The sequence below is a fragment of the Hippopotamus amphibius genome, chromosome 3 (genome assembly GCF_030028045.1).
Source record: "Hippopotamus amphibius kiboko isolate mHipAmp2 chromosome 3, mHipAmp2.hap2, whole genome shotgun sequence".
Lineage (NCBI taxonomy): Eukaryota > Metazoa > Chordata > Mammalia > Artiodactyla > Hippopotamidae > Hippopotamus > Hippopotamus amphibius.
This window is the reverse complement of record NC_080188.1, coordinates 8,184,432-8,200,976: the sequence shown is the minus strand read 5'-3', so window position 1 is coordinate 8,200,976 and position 16,545 is coordinate 8,184,432. Positions and strand designations below refer to the sequence as shown.

The window sequence follows — 16,545 nt, the reverse complement described above, 5'->3', positions numbered from 1 at the left end:
CAGTGAGTACAGTAGATTATGACATTGGTGACCCTCAATAAACCACATCTCCTGGTATTCATATCCTCATATAATTCTCTCCCACAAAGACTCTGAGCTCAGCCAAATAACTTGCTTTAAGCCAATTTGATATTAACAGGCATTGGCAAGAAGAAGCATGAAAAGCACTTTCACATGGGAACTTGTTTCCTTGGAACACTGCTACGTGGAAGCCGGCTGCCATGCTGTAAGGAAGCTTGAGCTAGACTCCTGAATGATGAGAGACTGGCTGGAGAGAGACTCTGAAGGAAAAGAGGTCATCTGAGATATTCCAGCCCAGCAGAGCTGGCAACTGAATGCAACTGCCACAGTGACCTTGGGCCATAACTATGGGAACAGAAAAAGTGCCCAGCAAAGCCCAGTCAACCCAGAGAATCAGGAGAAATAATAAAATGTTTTTGCTCTAGGCTACCAAATTTTATAGTGGTTTGTAAAGCAGCAACAGATAACTGACACAGTCAGAACAGGATATATGTTTGAGAAACCCAAGTATACAAGACTGGGGATTCTTATAAAACTGGGAAGACTTGTACAGATGTGAAAAAAAAAGAAAAAAGAAAAACCATATAAATACAAAGGGTAAAATTAAAATGTAAAGAGAAAAACTAAAGATGATAAAGATAGAGTTGAGTCATACAGGGAATAATGGGAAAATTTAAGACTAAAAACTTGGTCATTCTATTCTAAGAGAATACCAGGGAAAAAGGGTTTCCACCTACTTCATCACTTTCATCTACTTCAATTCCACCATCTTTGTCATCATCCATTTGTTTATGTATTGTTTGAAGAGCTTCCAGACTAAATCTATCTTCTTCTGTGAAGCATGGTGGACTCAGTGACATGCAGGGATCTGAAATAGAACAAAGGGCAATTACCAACCTGCCATCGCAAAACATAGGCTATAGTCAAGAGAATATAATTTAAAACAAAACCACAAATTAAATTTCAGACTAAGTCAAGCTAAGAGGCTTTAAGAAGTCTAGTAGGATATTCTTCACATCAAAACCAAAATACATGAACACACTGACTAAAAATAATTCAATTTAATTGATATTAGTCAACTACAACCAGTATTAAATTCAGGTTGTCTACATTCTTTCACATCTTTAACCATTTTCTTCTTATGCAACTCATTATAAATTATTCCTCCCCCAAAACAGATAAACTCCCTCCTTAAAAAAACAAAAACTAAAACTAAAAATCACAGAGCACAAGGTGTTATTTTTGTATAGTCCAGTTTAAAATCTAAGTCCTAGGGAAACACCACAAAGAATATAAGAAAAAGAAATGTAGACTATTCACAAGATCCTTAGAAATTTTTTTTATCATTTTTCTATCTAACAGAATCCAAGAGTCCACCATATGACTTTTTAAATTGCATAACTTCTTAGGTTCAACAAGGAAAAACTGAATTTTTTAAAATCTTGTTCTTCATGTTTTTCTCAAAATACACCTTCTGTCTAAACATTTTCCTATAGAAAAAGAGTGAATCCTCACACTCAGATTGTCAAAAACAACTGAGGGAGAATTTGGGGTTTTTCATGGCTTAAAATGAGATTAATAAAAATTACCTCCTGTTGACTCAACTTAGTAAATAGCCTATATACCAAAATGGAAAAGTACTGCCAAAACTTCACTCACACCCAATCTGGCTGACTGCTAGACTGACAAATTCCAGGAACTGACTTCTATTCTACCAGGTCACTAAAATAATATCCTTTTAAAATGTCATCAGAGCCACATGTATTTCTAGGAATAGTATGGTCTTAAAGTTTAAAATGGTCATTAGCATAACAGAAGGGTGAGCCACAGTATGGGTATCTCTTCAACAATAGTTAAAAATCTAGTTTATCACCTGGTCCTGTTATGAATTAACTGACTGTGGACAAATCACTTACCTTTATGTCTTAGTCACCTCTCCTCTAAAATAAAGCAAGTAGACTAGATATTTACTAAGCTCTACTGTAGCTATAATGGCCTGAAAATACCTAATTCTGCACTTAGGAAAAAAATTTCAAGAAAAGAAGCCAGTCCTGGAGACCAACTAATAATTTTCTAAAAAAACAATTTAAGCCTATGTTACCTGCATGTTCTACTTATAGACCATTTTAGCAATTTAACATTTTTAATAGTTTTAAGTCAAAACCTAATTTTGATTCTTTTAATCTTGGAAGGGAAGGAAACAGAAGAAGAAACTCTAGAAAAATGAAAACGTGACATAAATATGTATATACAAAAATATTTAAAACTCTCAGTAAGAGTTGCTAAAATCTAAGAACTTATAGGCATAATCATCAATTATGGTCCCCAATTCCCAAGACATCCAGAACGCTGATATGCCCACAAGTTATTTTGAACGGATGCAAAATAAAATATAAGCTCTCAGGTATCACAACAACATATGGTGTAAAGAATATGTATATACAACGTGTTACTTCCTCCAGCAGACATATTTTTAACATATATTTTATTTCGCTAATAAACACATGAAGTGAAAATGTTATTACAACTAGTACATAAGGAAAGGGTCAGCATCACTCACTCTGATTAAATAGGTTTTGTTGTCAAACCCTCTAAGAGAAGTCAACAGTGAGGACGGTAGAAACATTAAAAAGCTTAAGAGAAAATTAGGAGGAACATATGATCTGGAAAAAACTCATATCAACAAAATTGGTAATTTTTTACTTAAATTAACTTAGTTAATAAAACACTATCTTTCAGGGTCTACTTCTGGATGTAACTTATCCATGATGTATTTCATAAATACTAACTCCTAGTGATTACTTCTTTCTCTGAATGCCATTCCATCCATTCAATAAATATCTACTGAGCATCTACCATGTTCAGGCATTAGAAACACCACAGTGAACAAAAGAGATAAAAATTCCTCATAAAGCTTACATTCTAGTGGAGGAGATGAGCATAACCAGATAAATAAGTAAAGGCATAGCATTTAGTAGTGGTAAATATTAAGAAAAACAGAGCAAAGAGCAGATCATGAAATGCCAAAGGATTTGAAATTTTCAACCACATTTTTATTCTCAAATCATCCTTTAATGTTGTATTTTAATTAACCTCTAATTGCTTAATGCCATTTTGTCCATACAACTAAGCTTACGAAAAGGGCAGGGATCATGTTCCTCCATTTCTCACATACTCATAATTCCCAGGACTTAGCTGGGCACACTCTGGACCCCTGATAAATTCTGTTACTTCATGCATCAACTAAATCACAAAATTCTAGGCTTCTATACTGTGCTAACCAGCGACAGGCATTAGAATTTAAAGAAATAAAAGAGTATCCTGTACTCGAGAAAGTTCACAGTCTAGGGAGGAAGAAGGCATGCTGTTGGGTTAGGTACCACAGAGAACATTAACAGTAGGGTGTTATGAGAGCATGGAGAAAGGACACCTAATCCAGATTGGGAAAGAAAGTCAGAAAGTTTTCTAGAAGGAACCATAGGGAGTTTTAAAGGACCTGTAGTTGATGACCTTGGGAAGGAGAGAAAAGCATGCCTGGAAAAAGAAACATCATACATTCAGTGGCATGGAAAGAACATGAAACACTCCTAGAAATGCAACTGGTTAATATGTCTGGTGCAGATAACATGTGGGGGGAAAAAAGAGATCAGATAGGAGACTGGTAAGAAGGGGTCAAATCTCTAAAAGTGGTTTTCCATACTAAGGAATTTAGATTTTACCCTGAAAACTGAGAAATTAGTTTCCCATAAGGGATTTCAAGGAGAGGACCAACACAATCAGATTTATTAGAGAAAGATCATTCCAGCAACAGTGGAAAACAGACAAGATGGTGGCAAGACTGGAAGGCACAGCTGTCAGGGAAATGCTTCAGGAATCCTGGCAGCACTCAACAGTCCATGCCTCTGAGGAACGGAGGAGGTAAAGGATGAAGGCTGCTCTAAGGTTTGGTGTTTTGCCAAGTTGGAGCAGAAGGAAAGGGAAGACAGGAGTTGAGGATATGGCAAGAGTGATCCATTTCTCCACATAAAATTGTATTTCCTTTTGGTACAGTGACTTAAGGCCTAGAAATCTAATTTAGAATTCAGCTGTGAATTCTGAACTCCATTACCTGTTCTAAGGTCTTTTCCATTTTTTCTCAGTTGTTTCCCTTCTGGGTTAATTCAGCATAAGTGATCATTTTAACTCAAAGTAGCTGACCTAAGTTTCTTTTAAAATATACAAACTGATATAAAAGAACTGTGCATATAATGAATCTGGTATAATGGTTTCAAAGACAACTACTAAAAAACCAAAATCAGTCTCCTCTGCCAACATCTTACATACATCTCCCTTAGCCACCCAAAATGCACCATGTACTCCACAGCTAGAACACAGTTCTCATCTAAACAGAGTTCACTTGTTCACTTAAACATGATACCGAGTGCCTGTCATGTGCCAGGCCCTGGCCTTGCTGCTGGACACCCAAGACAAATTGCCTCCCCTTGGGGCCCTCACCTTGTGTTAAAGGCCAACATGGTGTGATAGATCTTTTTAGCATTATTATGCTGAGCATTCCTTTCTTTTCTCTGAATCAAGACCAGCATATTCCACTGAGAAAAAAAGAATTAGCTGAAACAGAGTAAGACCTAACCAAAGTCAGCAATCAACACCACTGTTAAATTCTACCTTGTTTTCCTCTACCCAAAGCCAAACAAATGTTCAACCTGAGTCTGTAGAAACAGAGTTAATGAATTAAAATGATTTCACCTAATAAGAAACATCTAATATATTCTAGAAGCCAATGCTATTTTATGTACATAACGTAATCCCTACAACCCTGTGTGAGGAATATATTATCTCCATTTTTCAGATGAGGAAATGAGACTTATGAGTTACTTGCTTAAGATCACACCCTTAGAAATGACAGACCTGGGATTCACATCAGTCTTCAAGACTCCAATTCATGTTCAAATGTCAGTATAATGAACATAAATGTGTGTCGCCAGTGTTAGAGAAGAATAAAGGATTGCTATCATAGATACTGCCAGAACCTGGCTGAGAAGCGGAGAGAACCAAGAAGCACAAATGTGCCCCACAGAAGGGGATCACTAGACACTTCATGAATGACAAACAAAATCTAGAATACAGACCTATACTTCTTAGGTTACTTCTCCTTTTGATAATAATGTACCTTTAATTCACACTCCCCTTGAACAAACCTTTACAAGCATATTACCACAGTGACAAACATATGTTGAAAGTTTAAACATATATAAATACTAGAAGCCAAGTAAATAAACTTCTGAATTTGTTATTTATCTAGCAAAATATATACATACCAGACTTCCCATTAGACACCAGGCATACAAAGGGTAAAAACAAAGTTAAACATGGCGCACGCACTGACAGACATGTATTAAATACATAACGGTAGCAAAACTGAGGGAGTAGTCCTGTCTAGCAAGAAAAAGATTTGAGGAGAAAGGGATATTTACATTGATCCTTGAAAGATTAGCAAGTGTTTTCTAGGAAGACATGAAAGGGCAAGAACATGAGCTGCTAACAGTTACTATACTAACAAAAGAATAATGACAATAACTACCAGAGTGTCTATTACATATCACATAAATGTATATATAAATCATACATTATAATTTCACTTTGCTTATAACATAGGCATTATTATTAACATCTGACAGGATAATTAAGAGAAAAGACTAGCAATATCAGTGAGGGCCAGATTACAGAGGGATCTACAGATTATTCTAAAGGACCATAAAGGGGAAAAAACATTAATAAATTACTCATGGAAACCCCCAACTTGCAGTTTCCTTGACCTGCAAACTCCCTCTCCCAAGCACACCCATTGTTGCTAACTCCTTTCATTCCAGCACAAATGTTTCTCCTCAGAGGTCATCATATTTCCCTAGCTAAAATAGCCTTCCCCTTTTCTATCTGCTATATTTTTCTCCACAGCACTTAATGTGCTGTGCACATATTATGTTTCTTACTGTCCAATCCCCCACTACAATGCAATCATGAGATCACAGGCTTTGATTTGATCACTGCTCTTTCCTGAGTGCCTAAAACAGTGTCTGGCACAAAGTAAGTACTCAAAAGATATGTTTACTGAATTGCTTACCTAACTGGTTTCCAATATAAATGTGAGAAAAACCTTTTATGAAATTACTTGGCTGATTAGAAAACTAAGATGTAGAAACTGACCAAAACAAAAAACCCTCAACTCCTCATGGTACTAAAGTTAACTCTAAGTGGTTAGTAGAAATCTATTAATATTACTCCTCCTCCAGTTAGAACTATTCAGTGCCCCACCCTCCCCAAAGCCTAAAGTATAAAGTCCATTTATTCACTATCAAATACTGCTGTTTAAATACTTAATGAACAAAATATACAACACATTATAAAAAAATGAAGGGGAACGTTAAAATATTTAACATCCAAGGCTCTTATACTTTAGCAGCAAAGATAAAATTTCATGAAGGCAAGGACTAACCTTGTTTTACTGATTACTTTATATAATTACTATTATTATATATGTTGTAACATATGTATATTATTATTATTATACAGTACCACTCAATAAATTATGCCTGACTTTTACATGCAAGAAATTGCATTTTTGGTGGCACCAAGAAAAAGAAATTGGATTTTAATAAGTGGGGTTAGAAAAACAGAAAACAAGAACAAACCCAAAGGACTTCCTAGGTGGCGCAGTGGTAAAGAATCTGCCTGCCAATGCAGGGGACACAGGTTCGAGCCCTGCCCTGGGAAGATTCCACATGCCATGGAGTAACTAAGCCCATGCGCCACAACTATTGAGCCTGTGCTCTAGAGCCCATGAACCACAACTACTGAGCCCATGTGCTGCAACTACTGAAGCCCACGCGCGTAGGGCCCGTGCTCCACAACAAGAGAAGCCACTAAAATGAGGAGCCTGAGCACCACAATGAAGAGTAGCCCCCGCTCGCAGCAACTAGAGAAAGCCTGTGTGCAGCAACAAAGACCCAATGCAGCCAATAAATAAATAAAATAAATAAATAAATTTATAAAAAAAAAAAAAGAACAAACCCGAAGAGGAAATAAGATAACACCTGGGACCCACACAGAGCAGTCTGGCCAGCAGACTGACGCTCCACGGAGAGCGCTACTCCATGCTCCTCCTGCTCAGCTCTCCCTAGCTTCTGCCTGCAGGCCTTCAGTGGGGGGATGTGGGGCCAGTCCCACACGACAAGGAAGTGCCCTCTGCTAGCCAACAGTACTCCCCAGAGAGAGGAGGAAAACACTAGCACGCAGGGGTGGAGGAGTAGCAGGATGTGAATTTGGAAAGATGGCCTGGGGCTATTAGTCAGTGAATGACAATTAACCAAAAAAAGAAGAGTCTGAAAGAAGCCTCTGATCATTTTTAAGTGAACTGTGGCTTGATGGCAAATAGAACAGAGAGAAATCACATATTTTGAGTAGTGCTTTCAAGCTCAGAAAATGTTTTCCCGTATAGTCAGTTTTATTTTAATCTAGAGAAGAAACTATAGTCTCAGTTTACATGCTTGTTGCCTATTCGAACAGTGCAGGCAGGAAGTAACAGAACCTAACTACCATCAGAGCAGTGAGGATAGACAGAAAATGTCAGACTGAAGTGACAGCTGAATGTAGTGAGAAAAAGGAGACAAATAGGACTGACACTTTTAGAATGAACTAAAAGTCTAGGTAAAACAAAGGTTCACTTCTATTTGGTTGAGTGAGACCAAACAACACAGAGCTACAAAATGCATCAAATGTGATTCCATTAAGCCTTCACTAGAGGCATAAATATTTTTGCCATATTCTATATTCTGTTATCCCAGTCAATAGACATAAGCAGGGAATACAGTTCAGAAATGTAAGAAAATAAGAGCTTAAGAAATAAATGAAGCTGAAAAAGTATATCCAGTCTTTAAAGCTAGTTTCCCTCCTATAATACCTTTAGGATCAGCAGCTTTCACACAGAAAAGAACTAAGAAGGAGAGCCAGCCGACTTCTAATCACAAACCAATGGCTGCAGCCATTAACCACGTGTGACATCACACACTGCCAAGAACCTGGCTCACCACCCTGGCAACCACTTCCCAGTCTCATGAGGAGGATTTTCTTCATTACTAACCCTGAGAGAAAAACTGTAAATAAACAGTGTTCATACTTAGTACTTCCATTAATAGTTTAAGCATTTATCAAATCAAATACTTCAATCTGAATATTTTGAGAGCAAATTTTCTCTAAAATCTTTAGAGATAACCGTTTGGTATCATTTTTCAGTAAACCAACAATCTGATTCAAACTCAGAAAGAAAGTGAATAATGTCTTCTTTCTTTTTTGATATCCTCTTAAGGCAGAGTCTGTCTTATTTCTCTTATTTTCCCAATGTCTAGCATATCACCAACACCTGGCATATAGGAGAATTAATGGATGTCTCTCAGAAAATCTAATAAATAAATAATAAAGGCCACCACATACTTTTTTAAAGAGAAGTTTCAACCCATTACCTATTATATTTTCCGGCATATGGTAGATATTCAAACTATGCTAACATTTACTGAAAGTACATTATATGCCAGAACAACAAATGAGAAAAGGAAAGTTGTAACTGGTATACACAATGCTATACCAGGATGCCATAAAAATGCAGGTGGACTCTGAATCTCAAATGTTTAACTCAGATTTCTGAAAAGTTCAACAAAGGAGACAGACCTCAGCAACATAGGGCTGAGACACCGCTACTGATATATGGCTTAAGTGTTATAGTGAACAAAAAATAAAGGGCCTTTATTTTGAAATCCCTTCTGACTGATGACTGCCTCTTGGAACTCTGAATCACTGACTTTGTTTACAAAGTACTTATTAATTAGTCTGACTCCTGTAAAAAGAAAGTACTTTCCCTTGATTTATCAGCTAAAAGTTTCCCTTAAAAATTACTAAGTTCAATTATACCTTCCAAATGTTTTAAACAGACTATCTGATACAAACTCAGTTACTTACCTCCCTTCCCACTTTCCAGGGATATTTTCCAACTTACCATCTTCTGATCATTTCACTCCCACTTATTCCCCAACCCTCACAAAGCATCTTGTCCTTGACACCTCAAGAAGTTCCCACTAAGCTTCTCAAAGAGCCTCCCAAAAGGCAGGAGACAAGGTAATGCCTCTGCCTCAAAACTACCTTATTATGCAATTCATTTACCAACACAGTCCTCAATCCCAAAATATCTACACTTATATTCATGGTTAACCAATACGCTCCTGTAACATATGTAAATAAATGAGCAAAAGGAGTATTCAGGCAGCTGTATTTATCTCTAGATTCACTGACAGCTGCCTAATTTTTCCCACTGTGTTTTGTACTATAACCTCCTAGAAAGCAATACAATATCTGTGTATAACTTTGCGATATCTGTCATATGCAAGAAAATACTGTTGACTAGGTGCAAAAACTAAAAGTAAACAGGTGCATGCATACACATCTACTGACTCCTGGTTTCCCAGGATGCTATAAACACTAATATTTTGATTAGCAACATGTGCTCAGAGTAGTGGACAAGCTTTGCTTATTTTTGTTTTGGAGGGAAAAAGTGATAATTCGAAGTTACAACCAGAACACTGTGCATGTACTCAAGGCCACTGAATTATATACTTAAAATGGATTACTTGGTAAATTTTATGATATATATTTTTTACCACAATTTTTTAAAAGCTATAAGCAAAACATAAGCTATGGAGAGCAAAGACCATTAAAGCCATTCTACCTACAATAACACCTTGGGAAACAAAGAGAATTGTTTAATTGTTGTTGTCACTGCCAGGCACTGATTCAAGGGCATGACACTGTGTCACTTCTCAGTGCAAGAACTTAATAACAATCAGAAAATAAAATCAGTATCCTAATTTTACAAATGAGAAAGGCTGAGCATTCTGTAGGGGGAAAAAGCTTCCAATTCATTCTCATTCGCCACTTACTATATAACCTCAGGAAAGTTATTTAACTTATTTGCCTTAACTTCATCTGTAAAATGGGAAGAACAGTAAATTTGCAAGGTTGCTGTTAGAATTAAATGAGATATCTATATATAAAACACTTAACAGTGTGTGGCACATGCTTGGAACTTCATAAACACTCAGTAGATACCATTTATTTATTATCCAGAAAAGTAAGGTGCCTGTTGAAACTAAACAGCACAGTAGGAATTTAATGCCAAGTCTCTTGCATTCTAAGTGTGCTCTTCCTATTATATCAATGTTATTATTACCTTAACAGATATCAAAAACATTAGTTTTTAATTAGACTTAACTCTAAGTATCTTTTGGCTGACCCCAAAACCAAATACACCCTAAAATACAAAGAGAGAAGATAAAAAGGGAGCAGAGTATTTGTTGCGTAACTTACATGCCAGGTGCTTTGCTTGGTTATCTAATTCTACTTCTCTCAACAATTCCTACCAAGTTGGAATCATGCCACTGCTTCTCATGATGAATTAGCCAAGGCTCTCATATGTAAAGTAATTTACCCATGGTCAAAAGCTTTAATCATTTTGTTGGAATTTAACCTAGGTCTGTCCAAACCCAAAGAACTTTATCTTCCTCTATATCCCACAATCTGTCAAAAGAAAAAGATGTCTTAGTTTTAAAAATACCCCAAAAGAATATTTTGTGCTATACTCCCATCACCTAGAACATCACTTGAAACATAAGCACTCAATAAGTATGTACTGAATGAGTGAACTGATACAGAAAGTTAATGAGTTGTCACGGGTTTAGCTGGTTTACATTTATGTTTGCATAGCTTTAATTACACTAGAAAACGTTCTCTTTTTATATGGAATAATCAAATCAACAACACATAACCAAACCACCAAATGTGATAAAGGCCAAGCACTTTAGCTGACAGCAACTCCATTCTTACAAATGCTAAGGGTCAAAAACTCTAAGGTCATTCTTGGTGACACTCACACACATCACATCCAACCTTACTCTGTTGGTTCTATCTTTGAAACATGATGTAGATTCTGCCCTATTCAGAGCCACCATCTCTTGCATGGATTACTGTCCCTCATCTTTAATGTCTTTTCTCCCCTCCTTTTATAGCTAAATCCATGGCCACCCATTATAATCACTCCTCTGCAAACACCCTCAACTACCTTGCCATTCTTTCACTTCATCATTCTTGGTTAGCAAAGCCACAACCCTACTAAAAATCTCATTCTCCACCTATTGTACATCTGTACCCATGCATCTAAACACAGCTGATCATGATGCCTTAAATCCGTAACCATAGACTTTAATGGCACCCTTATTGTCACCAGGCAATCATACTGTAACTCCCTGGTCTAGTCACTCTCCCACTCTATTTCACACCTTCCTGATCCTCAATTCTCAATGTCTTCTCCCCATCCTTATTCATGGCAATGACTCTGCTTCTTATGCTTCACTGAAAAAAAAAAATTTAATGAAGCAATTAGAAGAGATCTTCCATCAACTCTCACAATCCATCAAACTACCTCCCAGTGTCTACACCTCATACTGTGCGTCTGGCCTACTGACACAAAGGAATTACCCAAGTTTCTATATAATGCCAATCTCTACACTTGTGAACTAAATCTTATCCTATCAAACTCCTCAAGAGCACTACTCCACATATTCATCCTTAACATTTTGTTCTCAGTGGATCACTGGCATCAGAATATAAACATGCTTTTCTCCCATCCTTAAAAAGAAAAAGGCAAAACACTCTCAATTTCACTTCACTATTGCCCTTTGCAGAAAATCTCAAAAACATTGCTAAGTTACCACCTTGAATTTCTCTCCTCTCTTTCTCTGTTAAAATACACTCCAGTCAAAACAATCTCAAGAAAGAACAGAGCTATGGGCTTCCTAGGTGGCGCAGTGGTTAGGAATCCGCCTGCCAATGCAGGGGACACGAGTTCGATCCCTGCTCCAGGAAGATCCCACACGCCATGGAGCAACTAAGCCCGTGCACCACAACTATTGAGCCTGCGCTTTAGACCCTGTGAGCCACAACTATTGAGCCCATGTGCGGCAACTACTGAAGCCCACCTAGAGCCCGTGCTCCACAACAAGAGAAGCTACGGCAATGAGGAGCCTGCGCACCACAACAAAGAGTGGCCCCCACTCAACGCAACTAAAGAAAGCCCGCGCACAGCAAAAAAGACCCAACACAGCCAATAAAATAAATAAATAAATTTTAAAAAAGAAAAAAGAAAGAACAGAGCTGGAGGAATCACACTTCCTGACTTCAGACTACACTACAAAGCTACAGTAATCAAAACAGTATGGTACTGGCACAAAAACAGACACAGATCAATGGAACATAATAGAGAGCCCAGAAATAAACCCCCACACTTATGGTCAATTGACTTATAACAAAGGAAGCAAGAATATATGATGGAGAAGACAGTCTCTCCAATAAGTGGTGCTGGGAAAACTGGACAGCTATATGTAAAAGAATGAAATTAGAACATTCTCTAACCCACATACAAAAATAAACTCAAAATGGATTAAAGACCTAGATGTAAGACCAGATACTATAAAATTCCTAGAGAAAAACATAGGTGAACACTCTTTAACATATGTCACAGCAATATTTTTTTGGATCTGACTCCTAAAATAAAGGAAATAAAAGCAAAAACAAACAAATGGGACCTAATTAAACTTAAAAGCTTTTGTACAGCAAAGGAAACCATCAACAAAAAGATAACCTACTGAATAGGAGAAAATATTTATAAATGATATGACTGATAAGGGATTAATATCCAACATATATAAATAGCTCATATAACTCACCATCAAAAACAAACAACTCTATTTAAAAAATGTGCAGAAGAACTGAATAGACACTTTTCCAAAGAGGAAATGCAGATGGCAACAGGCACATGAAAAAATGCTCACCATCAGTAATCATCAGAGAAATGCAAATCAAAACCACAATGAAATTATCACCTCACACTTGTCAGAATGGCTATCATCAAAAAGAACACAAATAAAAAATGCTGGCAAGGATGTGAAGAAAAAAGAACCCTTGTACACTGTTGGTGGGAATGTAAATTGATGCAGCCACTGTGGAAAACAGTATGGAGGTTTCCCAAAAAACTAAAAATAGAACTATCATTTGACCCAGGAATGGAAATAAAAAGAAAAAATTCAGAACACTAATTCGAAAAGATACATCTACCCCAATATTCATAGCATTATTTACAATTGCCAAGATATGGAAGCAACGTAAGTGTCCACCAACAAATGAATGGATAAAGAAGATGTGGTATATAAATAAAACAGAATACTACTCAGGTACAAAAAAGAATGAAATTTTGCCATTGACAGCAACATGAATACACTTGGACGGTATTATGCTGAGTGAAATAAGTCAGAGAAAGACAAATACTGTAGGATATTACTTATATGTGGAATCTAAAAAATACAACAACTAGTGAATATAACAAAAAAGAAGCAGACTCAGAGAACTAGTGCTTCGGCAGGTGGTGGGGGGAATATATGGGTGGCGAAGCGAGAGGTACAAGCTACTGTGGGTAAAATAGGTTCAAGGATGTACTGCACAACACAGGGAACATAGCTAGTATTTTGTAATAACTGTATATGGAAAGTAACCTTTAAAAACTGTATGAAAAAAAATTCTCTAATACATTTCAATCAGGCTTGTGCTCTCAGCACTCCACCAAAACCATTCTGGTCAAACTCACCAGTGATCTCTACATTACTAAATCCAATGGCCAATTCTCATTTCTCATGTTACTTGGCCTATCAGTAAGTATCTGCCACAGTTGATCATTCTCTTCTTTTTCCAAATTCCAGGACAACATAATATTGTTATTCTCCTCCTCACTGACTTTTTCTCAGTCTACTCTTCCAAAGGGCATGAGGAAACTTTGGGGGATGACGGTTATGTTCATTTTCTTGACTGTGACAAACGTTTCACAGTATATACATATGCTAACACATCAAACTACACTTTAAATACAAACCATTTGTAATGCGTCAATTATACCTCAAAAAATGTTTAAAGGAAAAAACAAAAACAAAAAAAAACACCTGTCAGCCTTCACATACTATTTCTGGTCTCCAAGACTGCTCAGAGATCATGAAAACAGGATTACTAAAGTTGTTTTTAGACCCTAGAATGAAAATATCCTGGCCACTGGAAACAATCAGTTCCTTTCTGATCCTACTCTCAAAATAATTTGGATCTATCATTTTCAATCGACTACTTTCCTAACAAAAGAGAGAGTTAAATGGGTAGTGAAGAGTTTGACTTTCTACTGTCATCTATTATCATTACAAGATCAGAAATAATCTGCTTGCTTCCTTGTTTTTCTCCAAACATAACACTCAAAATGTCTCATTACTCTTAGCAGTCTTTGCAAGCCTCAGCTAAATTTGGCCTTTAAGAATTATGAAGATGGTTGACAGAGATCTGTGCTTTTTTTTTTTTTTTTTTTAATTTTATTTATTGGCTGCGTTGGGTCTTCATGGCTGCCCACGGGCTTTCTCTAGTTGCTGCAAGCAGGGGCTACTCTTCATTGTGGTGCGCAGGCTCCTCATTGTAGTGGCTTCTCTTGTTGTGGAGCACGGGCCCTAGGCACGTGAGCTTCAGTAGTTGCAGCACTTGGGCTCAATAGTTGTGGCTCACGGGCTCTAGAGCACAGGCTCAATAGTTGTGGCGCATGGGCTTAGTTGCTCCGCGGCATGTGGAATCTTCCCAGGGCAGGGCTCGAACACGTGTCCCCTGCATTGACAGGCAGATTCTTAACCACTGCGCCACCTAGGAAGTCCCTGTGCCACTTTCTTATTTACTATCAGTTATGTGTCTTATTTTCTATCTTTTCATTATTTTATACCATCTCAATTAACATCAACCTATACCTGGTATTTTAATAAATACTATCAACAAGTTATTAAGTAAATAAGTGAAGAGTATTTAAGTGTAAAAAGAAATAAATATTAAAATATTTTACAAAAATCAAGTACGTGTGTGTGTGTGTATGTGTGTGTGTGAAATTGTTGAAGCTAGCAAGACTTCATGGAAAGTAAATATTCAAGGAGCCTGGTTATGCCTTAAATTCAAGCATTTAGTAGAACTCACTAGCAATAACAGACTCATGGAGACATGGGTGGGATGGTGTCAGCTTCATGTTTTGTATAGAATATTCAGGTAGCTGCAGAGTGTGGATTCGAGGACAATAGACTGGAGGCAGAGAGACAAGTTATTTTATTATCCCAAGTCACAAGGTCTAAACTAAGATTGTGCAAATAAAGTGAGACAGACTAGGGCAGATTACAAAAATATTTACAAGGTAAGTTTTACTAATTCCTAGAACTCTCATTCATTCCACTATGGTATGCAGCCTCCATTAAACAGATATGTCATCAATCAGAAAAAGACCTTACTGATTATCAAGCATATAGATAACTATGTATCATTTTCCTTTGTATTTCATAATTTTAGAGAAAGATACATTTAGATATATAAACTAAATTTCTGAATGATTAGAAATTGAAAACTAAACTCATAAATTTTTTTTTTGGCCCAATTAACAACAGGAAGACTGTTCTTATAATCCAAGAAAACTCCACCTGCCACATGACAGATTGGAACACTGCAACAGGTTTCTTTCACTTCAGGATTGAGGAAAGGCTAACATGCAGGGTGGCATCAAATAGGCAGAATCTGGCCTAGAAGGACATGATATCAAAAAGACTGACAATTACAGCATTCTTCCTGCATATAGAACTCAATCAGAAATTTCTAAGAAATGATTTAGAATGATCTAGAATGGAATGAAAGAAGTCATTCATAAACTAGTACTGATCCTTTTAAGTAATGTTAACTTTGCTTCCTGAAACGATGTGATTGTGTAGATCCTATATTGAAAAGTCTTATTTACACTATTACCGTAATCCAGGCATAAATTTAGCTTCCATCCAAAGAAACAGCTTTGTCACTAAAAGACATGATTTCTATCCAAAATGGAGCTATACGCTTAACAAATAAGAGCAAAGCTCTGCAGATCAGCAATGTGAGGATGATCAGAACTGGGTCAGTTTTCTAAATGCAAACTTCTAGCTCTATCTTTGAAGGGGGGAGGAGGGGATGTGGAATAGGTGAGAACAACATCTGTATGTTGTCTGACTATTAAAAGCTCAAATCCAGTTCCCTCCTCTCCTCCTCTCCACCACTGCCATCAGAGATAACCTCATCACTTCCCCCCACAGCCTTCCTATAATGGTCTCCCTATCTCTCGTACCACCACTACAAATGTATCCCCTTCTACAGCCACCATATCTTTAGAATATGAAGATGGTCACATCACCCCTCCTGCTAAAATCCTTCAGTACTTCCCAATCCCCCAAAGAATAAAGCCCAATCTCCACAGCATGAAATACAAAGCATATTCTGATCCCTGAAGAATCACTTCACTAGTGATTAACCCCCTCTATAAAGCCTTCCTGACTACTTAACAGATATTTC

The 16,545-nt window shown here is 37.0% G+C and overlaps 1 protein-coding gene across 6 annotated transcripts in view; it reads right to left on the bottom strand.

The window, feature by feature from the left end:
- STIM2 (stromal interaction molecule 2) overlaps window positions 1–16,545 on the bottom strand; it is a 183,314-nt gene that overhangs the window by 111,937 nt on the left and 54,832 nt on the right. For all 6 annotated transcript variants that reach the window (XM_057727470.1, XM_057727471.1, XM_057727468.1 and 3 more), the window contains exon 2: window positions 759–889. In XM_057727470.1, the coding sequence (XP_057583453.1) occupies window positions 759–881 (123 nt within the window). In that variant the 5' untranslated portion in view covers window positions 882–889. The remainder of the gene's footprint in view (window positions 1–758; window positions 890–16,545) is intronic.